General features: G+C 45.3%; 3 protein-coding genes across 3 annotated transcripts in view; 1 reads left to right on the top strand and 2 right to left on the bottom strand.

The window, feature by feature from the left end:
• kat14 (lysine acetyltransferase 14) overlaps positions 1 to 1,466 on the bottom strand; it is a 7,045-nt gene extending 5,579 nt beyond the window's left edge. Inside the window, exons 1-2 of the mRNA XM_023430478.2 lie at positions 1,208 to 1,466; positions 724 to 845 (exon numbers count right to left, since the gene is read on the bottom strand). Coding sequence (XP_023286246.1) covers positions 724 to 845; positions 1,208 to 1,466 — 381 coding nt within the window. The remainder of the gene's footprint in view (positions 1 to 723; positions 846 to 1,207) is intronic.
• Positions 1,467 to 1,562: 96 nt separating this feature from the next.
• On the bottom strand, positions 1,563 to 3,223 carry pet117 (PET117 cytochrome c oxidase chaperone). The gene is made up of 2 exons (XM_023430479.2): positions 3,033 to 3,223; positions 1,563 to 1,715 (listed from the first exon to the last, which is right to left on the bottom strand). The coding sequence occupies exons 1-2, from the start codon at positions 3,126 to 3,128 to the stop codon at positions 1,563 to 1,565; spliced, it is 249 nt and encodes an 82-aa protein (XP_023286247.1). The 5' UTR covers positions 3,129 to 3,223.
• Positions 3,224 to 4,420: 1,197 nt separating this feature from the next.
• The window catches only part of rrbp1b (ribosome binding protein 1b), a 10,202-nt gene continuing 2,742 nt past the window's right edge, over positions 4,421 to 11,880 (top strand). Inside the window, exons 1-15 of the mRNA XM_087169658.1 lie at positions 4,421 to 4,487; positions 5,843 to 6,506; positions 7,173 to 7,327; positions 7,499 to 7,621; positions 7,975 to 8,118; positions 9,149 to 9,267; positions 9,542 to 9,674; positions 9,764 to 9,860; positions 10,002 to 10,081; positions 10,219 to 10,256; positions 10,361 to 10,456; positions 10,605 to 10,644; positions 11,365 to 11,405; positions 11,523 to 11,610; positions 11,687 to 11,806. Coding sequence (XP_087025784.1) covers positions 5,870 to 6,506; positions 7,173 to 7,327; positions 7,499 to 7,621; positions 7,975 to 8,118; positions 9,149 to 9,267; positions 9,542 to 9,674; positions 9,764 to 9,860; positions 10,002 to 10,081; positions 10,219 to 10,256; positions 10,361 to 10,456; positions 10,605 to 10,644; positions 11,365 to 11,405; positions 11,523 to 11,610; positions 11,687 to 11,806 — 1,911 coding nt within the window. The 5' untranslated portion in view covers positions 4,421 to 4,487; positions 5,843 to 5,869. The remainder of the gene's footprint in view (positions 4,488 to 5,842; positions 6,507 to 7,172; positions 7,328 to 7,498; positions 7,622 to 7,974; positions 8,119 to 9,148; positions 9,268 to 9,541; positions 9,675 to 9,763; positions 9,861 to 10,001; positions 10,082 to 10,218; positions 10,257 to 10,360; positions 10,457 to 10,604; positions 10,645 to 11,364; positions 11,406 to 11,522; positions 11,611 to 11,686; positions 11,807 to 11,880) is intronic.

Below are 11,880 nucleotides of genomic sequence, written 5' to 3'. Positions count from 1 at the left end.
TTATCATATATTTATGATTATTAATAATATATCTATAATCATTTATAATTATATTTATTTATCATATATTTATGATGTTTAAATATAGAAACGGGTGACAGTGCGGGAGTAAGGGTTGACAGATGTGGACAGATGTGGACAGAGGTGGACAGAGGTAGACATAGGGGGACAGATGTGGACAGAGGGGAACAGATGTGATCAGATGTAGACAGAGGTGGACAGATGTGATCAGAGGTGGACAGATGTGATCAGATGTAGACAGATGTGGACAGAGGGGAACAGATGTGATCAGATGTAGACAGAGGTGGACAGAGGGGAACAGATGTGATCAGATGTAGACAGATGTGGACAGAGGGGAACAGATGTGATCAGATATAGACAGAGGGGAACAGATGTGGACAGAGGGGAACAGAGGTGGACAGATGTGGACATAGGGGAACAGATGTGGACAGATGTAGACAGATGTGGACAGAGGGGAACAGATGTGATCAGATATAGACAGAGGGGAACAGATGTGGACATAGGGGAACAGATGTGGACAGATGTGGACATAGGGGAACAGATGTGGACAGATATAGACAGAGGTGGACAGAAGGGAACAGATGTGGACAGATATAGACAGATGTAGACAGAGGGGAACAGATGTGGACAGATGTAGACAGAGGGGAACAGATGTGGACAGATGTAGACAGAGGGGAACAGCTGTGGACAGATGCTGTGTACCTGCTGCCAGGTGAGTCTCATCCTCTCGAAGCTTTCCTTTCCGTCCTCTGAACAGTCGGAGCAGATGAATTTGAAGAAGTTGTCTCCCTTCAGGTAGCTGGGCTGTTCACCACGGAGCTGAGCTGAAGACAAACAGAGACACTGACACTGAGGCCCTGCTCACCTGTACTCACCTGTACACACCTGTACACACCTGTACACACCTGAGGCCTGAACTACGAAGCAAGTTCAACGCACCTAGGATAAGTTTCTGTTATCTGGGTTGACTGAACCTAACATTGACCTGATCACCTGGCTCAGCTGACTCTGGTTTACCTGTCCAGGTACAAGTGTGTTCATGTGAAAGAGGCGGAGTTGTTAATTATAAGCAACATCGTCTGAACCATGAATGAAACGCTGACACCTGCAGGTAAGTTCTATAACTGAATATTGTTTTTGTTTTGTTGTAAGTGTTGGTACAGTCTGACTGACTCCACACTCTCACCTGCAGGTATCCACCTGTGGCAGCGGTCGCAGTAGAAGGACATGTCCTCGCAGGCCCAGCCCCCGTCGGCCTCCTCGCCCACGTCGCTGGTCAGAGAGTCTCCGCTCTGGTCATGTGACAGATCCACTGACCCCTGATCCTCCGACTCCACGATCAGCAGCGTCTCCCCCTCTACCTCCCCCTCCTCCAGACCCTCGGAGGCTGACGTGCAGGCCGCCTCGTCCTCGGCCCCGCCCAGCTGCTCGCTGCTGCTGTCCATCACTGGGCCTCACACCTGGACAGGTGAACACAGGGACGGTCAGGGACGTCACAGGACCACACCACAGGTGAGCAGGTGTGTGGGTGTGTACCTGTGTCAGTGGTGGTCCTGCGGATGGAGCTCCGCCTCTCTGCGTTGTCTCTCCTCCTTCAGGTGTCGGGTCAGAATCTTCTGCTCCTCCAACCTCCTCAGGTTCTCCTTCTTCTTCTCCCACCGCTCCAGATCCCGGACCACTCCCTCGTGGAGACGCTGACCATGAGACACACGAGTAAACATCCAATCACAGACATAGAGTAAACGCCCCGCCCCCTCCTTGACCAGAGTAAACAGGTGAGCCACCAACGCACCAGACCAAAACACAGCACAAGTTTTCTGATCACTTCACATGAACATGGACTCAGTCAAGTCAACACGAAGCAGGAAACACTGCCCTCTCCTTCAAAATAAAGTGACAACTGCAGCTGGCAGGGCTGAGTTTTATAACAAGGTCATGGACATGTTGCAGTGGAGCTGCAGCAGAGGTCATCAGCTCAGACAGGAAATAGCTTTAGGCGTCACCTTGAGGTCATTGAGGGTCATTACATGTGCCATGAGTAGTTTGTGGAATTTACAGCCCACTTGCCAGTTTTCATGTTTCTAGGTCGGATGGATTTCTGTTCACAAACATTAAGCAAAGATAAAAGTAAAGTTTTCGCCTTTGTGTCGCCCCCTAGAGGCAGAACATCCCAAGACTGCACAGTGGAGCTAGCACCAAGCATGTGAATGGATGCTCACAATCACTGAAGCCTGTTTTGATTCATGAGCATTTTTGTAAAATTGAATTCAAAGACAGACGTTTAAAAATGTTTGTAACAGACCCACGGCCTCCGTTTCTTTTGTTTCACTTTATCATTTCTGAAAATGAGGAAAGATTTGACACTTTTATTAGAAGACTTGGAAGATGAAAATGATGGAAGCCGCTCTCAAGAAAAGGTAAACGTCATTATTACAACAACACCTTCAGGCAAGTCCGTGTCAGTGTTGGAGTTGTGATTTGCTCTTACATTCTTTGTTGCATGAAGACTTTTAACAGAAAAATAAGAAAGAACGAATAATAAGAATAAAAACAATAGAGATCCTGATTATTAAAATACCTGATGACTTATTTCCGGTCAACTTTTTTATTAAATTAATGTATAGGTTCTTTTACAGTCTGTGTGTGGAGTAATTAGTTTGTGGAATCACCTGAAAACAAGGGAAACAGCTGTACTTCGATTAGATTCATGAAGAAAACGACTGTCAAAGACTTTATTTTGAAAAGTCTTACCGGATGTGATTAACCCGCCATTTAGCCTGACTGAGGACCGTTTTCGGTGTTTTCAGTTTGAGCAGCTAACGTTACCGGACTGAGCTCAGCACGGTAAACGTTATGAGGCTGCAGCTTCTCCGTTAAACACCGAACACCGTCAGATTTTAGCTTTAAACGATCAGACAGTCCGTTAACTTCCTGTGACCTCCCGCTCCGCTAACCCCGCTGTCCCCTGCTAACTGTTAGCTTTAGCTCTGGCCCGGTTCCTCCCGGTGTACCTGTCGGTCCCAGGTCTGTTTGAGGTGAACGCCAGCCACGGTGCCTACAGTCAGAACCACAGAGAGCCCGAGGACCACCTTAGAGGCTGTAGACATCACGTTAGCTGTAGCTTCACGTTAGCCACCTGCTAACCGGCTCTGCTGCTGCTGCTGCCGCTGCTGCTGCTGCTTCTTCAGCGGGACTCAAACGCTCGTCTGGGACGTGAAGAGCTGAGCAGCGCCCCCCTCCGACCGGCACCTGAACACACCGTGATGGAAGCAGCCTCATTTAAAACTGTTATTCTGTATGAAGGACAAAAAATTACATAAGTATTAATACATTCTCAAATAAATAATCAAATACATAGCTAAATGCAAAATAAAAACATTTTGGGAATAAAAACGTTATTTCTTTTACATGTATTATGCATTTATACATTTATTTATTTAATTATTTCTCTATCTCTAAATGTATTTATTCATTCATTCATTTATTCATTCGTTTATTTATACATTTGTACATTTTTTCTGTATTCATATGTATTTATTCATTTATTTATTATTATTATTATTATTAATGCTTTCATTTCTACATTTTTTTATCTCTGTGTCCGTATGCTAATTGGGTAGGCGGTCCTTCTTCAGTCTAAAGGCGGATTGGTTACAGCGGTGTGATTGATTGGATGTACCTGCTACTCCCTCCTTGGCTGGTGCAGGAACTTTATCTTTCCAGTTGACAAAGCGACTTTGACGTTATATTTAGTGAATTTTCAGACTCTTCTCAACAGAAAAATCTATATATGTGAGACTCAGACCAGTACTTGCTGTGACCCCCCCCCCCCCTTTTACGGTTAAAAAGCTCCAGTTCTCCTAGTACACCTGCTCACGGTTCTTCAGGTTCTTGTCAGGCAGGATGTTTCAGCGTCTTGGACTACCTGCCTCAGTGTGTCCGTCTCTTCATGTGATCCAGACTGACTCCATGACGCTGGGATCAGGTCTCTATGGAGACAAGGACTCCTGGTTCTTCTGGTCTCTGAAAGTCTTTATGACTCTGGTTCCTGATGATGATGATGAAGAAGAATGTGAACACCTGAAGGTCCTCAATTAAAATATTAAACATGAAATAACTTTTTAATTAAACCTTCCGCCCTAACTTTATTGAAAATGCAATAGAGTAAGAGAGAGATTTTTTTATTCTTATAGTTTCTGTCACGTGATTAATAAAAATATCAAATCAGTATAATCAATGATTAGTTCAGTCTGTGAACTACATCTCCCATGGGACCATGGGGCGAGCTCGCGCAGTCCTCCCGCCTCCGCTCATCCGTGTGGGTCAAATGTCTGTGAGTGACGTCGCCGCTGACCAACGAGGAGCCGCGCCGCTGGCGGGGGGCGGGGCTTGTAGTCCCGTTCAGAGAAAGTGCCACGACTCTGCAGCCTGACTGACCGCGCTGAGGTGAGCACCGCAACTCTCAGGTAAAGAACTTTTATTTCCCTGCTGCTGCCTCGGAATCAAACTACAGACTCAAACTGAACAGTTCCTGTCAGAGGGACGAGGGGAAGGAGCGGGTTTGGAAAAATAGTGGATTACAAAGTCAGAAACAGGAGAGAAAAAAAGACTCAGACCGACAGCAATATTGATTTAATATCAAACTTATTGTTTTGATTCTGTTTTAAATTCAGTGTTGACATCGAAACATGGAGCAGATTCATCAGAGGGAAACCGCTCCGTCTGTTACAGCTGTTTGATTGATATGAATGAGCATAAACTGTTGAAAAATGAGTGTAAAAGTGTCAGAGATGACGTCACCTGCTTGTAAAAGGGATTAATGGACTTTTGATTTAAAGTGAATTTTATTGTGAAATTCTGTATCTTCGGTGGTCAGAGAAGAAACTGACCTGAGTTATATAACTGTAGAGAGTGTGTGTGTGTGTGTGTGTGTGTGTGTGTGTGTGTGTGTGTGAGTGTGTGTTGACAGTACAAAGGGTTAATTGTGGACTCAGACACGTCGCCTTTCTGCTCCTCAAACATTCAAACACTGAAGTAAAAGCAACATGTTACAATACAGTAAAAGTACTTCATGTAGTTACAATATCACAATAAAACTACTTCAAGTACTTCATGTAGTTACAATATCACAATAAAACTACTTCAAGTACCACAATAAAAGTACTTCATGTATTCAAGGTATTACATTAGTACAACTAAGTACTTTATGTAGTTAAAGTGTCACAGTTAAAGTACTACATGTAGTTACAGTATCATAGTAAGATTACTTCCCGTATAGTTAAAGTATCACAGTAAAAGTACTTCATGTATCACAGTAAAAGTACTTAGTATATTTTAAGTCTTACATTAAAAGTACTTAATGTAGTAACAGTATCACAGTAAAAGTACTTCAACCTTTAACCCAGGCTCTTTGTTGCTCTGTACCATGAAAAACATTCCACAGTCTCTTGTGAAGACATTCAGCAGGTCGGTCAGCGCCTCCTACAGGCGGCAGAGGTCATTACAGCCACTCACTGAACAAACAGCTTCCTGATGATTCACCTGCTCTGAGTCTGAGCAGGTAAAGTTTGTCCTCAGGGTGGCGCTAGAAGAGTCATTCCAGTCTAAAGTGTTTGGTTAAGTTTACTCAAATAAACCTACTTGGTTGAGATACAGTAAAGATGGTGTTAAAGTCAAATGTTCCCCCTCCTCCTAAACTGCACCTGAGTCCGACCCCCCCATTCAAAGGTGTCTAAACCTGCTATAATCGCTCCTCAGAGACAGGAATCTTTATTGACACGAAAACTGTGAAACACTAAATGTCCTTCCTCTAAACCCCCAGACTTCCTGTGGGACACTCTGGTCAGTCATGGACGTCTCAGACCCGCAGACTCTCGGCTTCATGGTCTTTGGAGGCTTCATGCTCATCTCGGCGGTGGGCATCGCCCTCGTCTCCACCCTGTCCATGAAGGAGACGTCGTACGAGGAGGCGCTGGCCAAACAGCGGCGCGAGCTCGTCCAAGCCCAGACCCAGAGATCAGAGAAGAAGAAGAAGGACAAGACGCTGGAGAAGAAAAGCAAAGCCAAGAAGAAGGAGGACCGACCCGATGGAAAGCTCTCAGAACCAGGCAGTGACGGCAGCGAGGACCCTGTGGTGGTGACCTGCACAGAACCAGAATCAGACCCAGAATCTGCTGCAGAACCTGACGCTGTGCCTGAACCCAAACCAACACCTGAACCAGAACCCGCTGTGATGACCTCCGTGGAGTCTCCACCAGCCCACTCACCAAAGGACAAGAAGAAGAAGAAGTCGGCCCAGATGGAGCCAGCTACTGTGGTGGAAACCATTGCTAAGGAAGTTCTGATCTTGGCCGTGGCCCCGGTGGTAGATGTTCCTCCGGCGAACGTTGTCACTGAGGTCACCAAAGAAACGTCTGCTGCCAAAACTGAGGAACCCAAAGAGACCTCGAGCAAGAAGAAGAAGTCCAAGAACAAACCTGAGTCAGGTGAGTTTCTCACGTTAAGCTAGGGTTGTCAAACATTAGCCGTCTGTTAAGTTATCACTAAGCTAGCGGCTAGTGGCTAATAATAAAACGACTCACGTTAATGTGAGAGCTAGGCAGCAAACAGTCTGTAACGTTACTAGTTCATTTTACAGGATAAACACAATTATTTGTGTCTGAAACGTGTTATATTTCTCTTAAAGTCCCAGACTGAAGCTGAGAAAGGTCGAGCAGCAACTCGACAGAAACAGCGGCGGCCTCTCCTCCCAACTCTGTTTGATCAGCAACGAAAACATGGTGCCAAGTCACCAGCAGCACAGACAATAAACAGGGCTGTAGCTGAATACATTTCATAAATATATACACACCTTACAGTAAAGTTACTGTTGTTTTGTTTTTGCACTACCTCCGACAACCTAAAAGTAGTGTTGTCATTGATGTTATTCTTTGTATTGTTCTAATCTTTATTTCAAACATTTTATGCATCTTTATTTTTTGTCATTTTTTCTCCCCGTGGGATCAAAAATGGTATCAAGTATTTTCCTGGGTATCCGTATCGAGTTTGAAATTTTAGTATCGTGACAACCCTACTTTCAACAGGAAGACGCACCATACTCTACTGTAAAATAAAGTTTAATTAGATTGTTGTCATCCTGTTTTTTCATTAAGTGTCCGTCACCGAACCTGCTGCCATCTCCCGACTGCTGCCGTACGGCAAGCTGCTGTCCGCCGTGTCCAATATGATGCTCAGCGACGACCAGACACACAAACTCATGGAGGTCCTGAACCAGAAGGCCGGGGTCCGCCACGACTCCTGGCAGCTGGTAGATAAACACTGTCACAACAGCGTCCAGCTAACGTCAGCTAACATGTGGAGTTCGTACACAAACAGTAGACAAACAGCACACCACATCATTTTAGCTTAAAGCGAATATTTTCACACTGGAAAGTAAATATCATCAAAGGGTAAAGTTGGGTCTCTGTTTGACTCCCAGGCCTGTCAGAAAGGAGACCCACTGTCCACTCTGAAGAAACAGCTGGAGGAGAAGGAGAAGCTGTTGACCGCAGAGCAGGAGGTCGCTGCCACCGCCAAGAGCCGCCTCAGAGAGATCAGCAAGGTGATCCAGGCAGCGCCCAGCTCATCAACAATGTGATCTCTGTGAGATTTATTCCTTCAGTTCTGGCGGTGGGTCCAGTGGACAACAATGACACCCAACAAGGAACGGTACCAGGACACCTTGAGATATGTTGTTCCTCTGAAGGCGAAGATACGACGACAAGTCAGTGGAAAGAGGTCACTGAGGTGGAAAGTATCTGAAACAAGACATGAGACTCCATGAGACAAATAGACAGCTGCAGTAACCCCCGCCTTTTTACTGTGGTACCAATTAATCCAGTGGAATCAGTAATTATGTAGAACAATATGTCAGCTTCAGTTTTCCAAGTTGAACTTCCTTGTTTCTGTCTTCAGGAACTTGGTGCAGAGAAATCCAAGATGGAGGCCCATCTGAAGTCGCAGCTGAGTGCTCGGGTCCAGGAGGTCGACGCCATGAAGACCAGGATGAAGACTGTTGACCAGGAACACCTGAAACACACCCAGCAGCTCAATAAGAAGGTGTGGTTTAACTATCTTTTAGGGGAGGTCTAAGTCAAGTATCAAGTCCCCAAGGGCAAGTTGAAGTCCACCAGGGGAGGTCCAAGTCTGAAATCTTAGCTAAGTGTCAATTTAAGTCTAAAGTCCTTCAAAGTTGGTCTGAAGGTCAAATCTAAATCGGGCCGCAAGTCCTTGAGAGCAAGTCGAACACAAGTCTCAAGTCCTTGAGGGAAAGTTAATGTTAGATCTCAACTTTTTGACTTGAGTCAACTCCTTCTGGGGAAGTTTAATGGAAGTCTGAATTCCCTGAGGCCAAGTCTTAGTAAAAGTTCTTGAGGGCAAGTCTACTGAAATGTTGTCAAAGCAAGTTTCAATTCAAGTCTTAAGTCCTTCACAGTCGGTCCAAGTCAAGTCACATCTTCAAGAGCAATCCACAGCTTCACCCAAGCCTCATGTCCTACGCCAACTCTCTCAGACATCTAATGCAAGTCTTCTGTCTCATCAAACCAATGCTCAAGTCCCTAAGGGCAAGTCTAAGTCATGTGACTGGTGTCGTAAAGCAAGTCTCAAGTCCTTGTGGGGAAGTTTAATGGAGGTCTGAAGTCCCCAAGGCCAAGTCTTAGTAAAGTCTCTAGTCCTTGAGGGCAAGCCATAGTCTACTGAAATGTTGTCAAAGCAAGTTTCAATTCAAGTCTTAAGTCCTTCACAGTCGGTCTAAATCAAGTCACATCTTCAAGAGCAATCCACAGCTTCACCAAGGCCTCGTGTCCTCGAGAGCAGCTCTACGCCAAGTCTCAAGTCTTTTAGGGAAAGTCAATGTTAAATCGAGACTTCTTGAGGGCACGTTTAAGTCCTTGGAGCTCAGCCAAGTCACAGATCCTCAAGAGAAAATTAATTAAGGGTTAGGGTTAAATTAAAGTCTGTCCAGCCTGTTTTAATAGTTTTAATAGTGACTTTAAGTCTCAGGTCTCAGGTTCTAAGGAGTTGTTAGCTGGAACTGTAAAGCAGTGTTTGTAGCATGTTTAGCTAACTGGCTGTTAAACTGGAACAGATCGGGAGTCTGCAGGAACAGCTGGAGAACGGCCCCAACGCTCAGCTGGCCCGACTGCAGCAGGAGAACTCCATCCTCCGAGACGCCCTGAACCAGGCCACCAGTCAGGCTGAGAGCAGGTAACCTTCAGGTTAGGGTAGCACTGTACTGAGGTAATCATCACTAGTGTTCTTCAAAGATCCACCTCTGACTTTAACTGGTGGTCAGTTTCTTTCATAATCACATCAACATCCAAAGAAAACTGTTTTCTGAGAGTAAATAAACCAAACATTCATCAGTACCTCAGCCAGTCACAAAGAAGCTCGATATATTTAACGTGAAAACAAACGTTATAATCTGAAGACGTGAACTTTAGTGGAGGTACATTACCTGACTCTCTTCCACCCCCTGCAGGCAGAATGCAGAGCTGGCTCGTCTCAGGCAGGACTGTGTCCGTCTGGGTCGGGAGTTGACGGAGCGGACCGACACCCTGCGTGCGGACGAAGTGCACAGGAAGAGCCTGGAGGCCAAGATGGCTGCCGCCGAGGTCAGTAATAAGAAACTGTCGTAATGTATTCAGTAAGTGTACATTAACAGGAAGTTAACAGGAAGTGACCCGTGTCCTCTGCCTCTCAGCTGGTCCACGTAGACACTGAACGCGCTCTGCAGCAGCAGCTGGAGGAAGTGCGTTTGCAGCTGAGCGCGTCGCAGCAGGAAGCAGGTGCTGTTAGCGGTCAGTGTTTCTGTTAGCTAACTCAGCTGCTAGGTTTCAACAATGCTAACTAACGCTAAAGCTGATGTTAGTCCATGTTCACTGTGTCTGACTTAGTTTGTTTTTAGTAAGTGACGTGTTTTCCTGCTGTTTGTGCCTTAGAGCTGCAGGGGGCGCTGGCGTCCAGAGAGGCTGAGCTGCAGGAGCTCAAGGCCCAGCTGGAGAACCAGGCTGCAGTCCAGGTAACAACCTGAGCACCTAACCCTCATCATGTGATCTGTGTGACTGATATTCCTTCTTCTTATACTGCTGTCTGGTTGATGAAGTAAATTCACGTTGAACCGGAGTCTCCATGACACTTACCTGTCTGTGTGTGCAGGTGGAGATCTCGTCGGAGGCGGAGCCGCTGAACACATGGTGCTGAACCTTTCCTTTGTCACATGACTGAAACAATGAGTGAGAGTAGATGTTGTGGAGGTGTGACGTACTACAGACTGACTTCCTGTGTGACTTCCTGTCAGTGTGCAGAACAGAGATGAGCAGGTCCTCGCTCTGGAGGCGGAGCTCACACAGCTGAGGGAGGAGCTACGGCTGCTGACATCATCACAGTCACAGAGGTCAGAAGCACAAAACAGATTGGTGATCATAACAGGGCTCTTATTGTGAAAGTGTCCCCACAGCAGCACGTGGTGGACGTCGGAGGAAGAGCAGCTGAACTCTTCCTCCATCTTGGATTAAAGACTCTTTGTGTCTCTGTCTCCTCAGAGTGAAGGAGGACGAGTTTGAAGCAGCAGCTGGAGATCAGGTTCTCAACCAATAAACATCATCTTCTACACTCTGATCACATGATCTCCATCAGGGTCAGATTGATCCTCAGATGATTGATCAATACAGTTAATACAGATTCATTAATACAGTCAGTGTTCAGTCGAATTCAGTTTCATCTTTCATCAACATCAGAAGAAAAATTATCCAACTTCTACATGAACAAACAAATATTTTCTCCTTTCTCCGTTTTTTTTTCTGGCACAAACAAAAACAGCTGATTCTCACATTGAGACAAATCTACGGTGGCTCAGAGAGGTCAACACGCTGCAGCTGAACAAAACGCAAACACAAAACATCTTCGTCTGACAACAACAGGAAGTGTTTCCAAGGGACACTAAAAAGATGAATCAGCCTTTTTCAATGATTTGTGACTTCTGAAGTTAAAAACATTGAACAAGTGTGTCACTCTTTAGTGTCCCCTGGAAACACTTCCTGTTGTCATCTGTGCTACCTGCAACGTGTTTGAGCTCTCAGGGCCACCGTACAAACCACAGCAAATACATTTTATTCTAATTATTTATTATTTAATTATTTCTTATAATTATTCATTATAATTTATATACTTCCATGTTTCCATCATGTAACACAGAAATAAAATACAATAAAAAATAGAAAAACAAAGAAGGAGAAGAATCATGGTCGATGAGGAAGAACCAGATCCTGAACGTTTCCTGTTTCTTCTTCTTCTCCTCTGCAGGGATCAGGAAGTGAGACAGAGTCTGAACAGCCGTTTGAAAGGTACACACACACACACACACACACACATACACTGATACACACACACACACACACACACAGACTTCATCAAGTTGTTGTTAGTTGGCGTTATGTTTATTTGTTGTTTGTTGTTGTCAGTCTGGAGGAAGACTCTCAGCTTCTTCGTCTGGAGGAAGAACTTCAGCAGCTCAGAGACGAGCTGCAACAGAGTCGTAACCATGGCAACGTGAGTCCAAACACACTGGTTCTCCTTCTTCTTCTTCTTTTTCTTCTTCTTCTTGAAAACCTCATGTGCTGTTCAGGAGCTGCAGGAGAAAGTGTCGTCATCAGCGGAGGCGTTGTCGACCGCAGAGCGACTGATGGAGCAGAGAGAGGTGGAGCTTAAAGTGGCGCTGGTCAGAGAAGTTAAATACATAAATAAATAAACAGCAACCTGAAAATCAGTCAGAGCTTCAGATCAAAGAAGAAACCTGTGTGTGTGTGTGTGTGTGTGCGT

Source organism: Seriola lalandi, unplaced genomic scaffold (assembly GCF_002814215.2).
Source record: "Seriola lalandi dorsalis isolate HSWRI2012SDOR001 ecotype SW California unplaced genomic scaffold, Sedor1 jcf7180002054905, whole genome shotgun sequence".
NCBI lineage: Eukaryota > Metazoa > Chordata > Actinopteri > Carangiformes > Carangidae > Seriola > Seriola lalandi.
Note: the sequence above shows the minus strand (reverse complement) of the source record. Positions and strands in the feature narration are given on the sequence as shown.

What these genes read in the sequence shown, in the direction of transcription:
- pet117 (XM_023430479.2), bottom strand. Translation starts at nt 3,128, where the DNA reads ATGTCTACAGCCTCTAAGGTGGTCCTCGGGCTCTCTGTGGTTCTGACT. An exon ending in AACAGACCTGGGACCGACAG is followed by an intron (nt 1,716 to 3,032) that starts GTACACCGGGAG and finishes TCTCATGGTCAG; the next exon opens with CGTCTCCACGAGGGAGTGGT.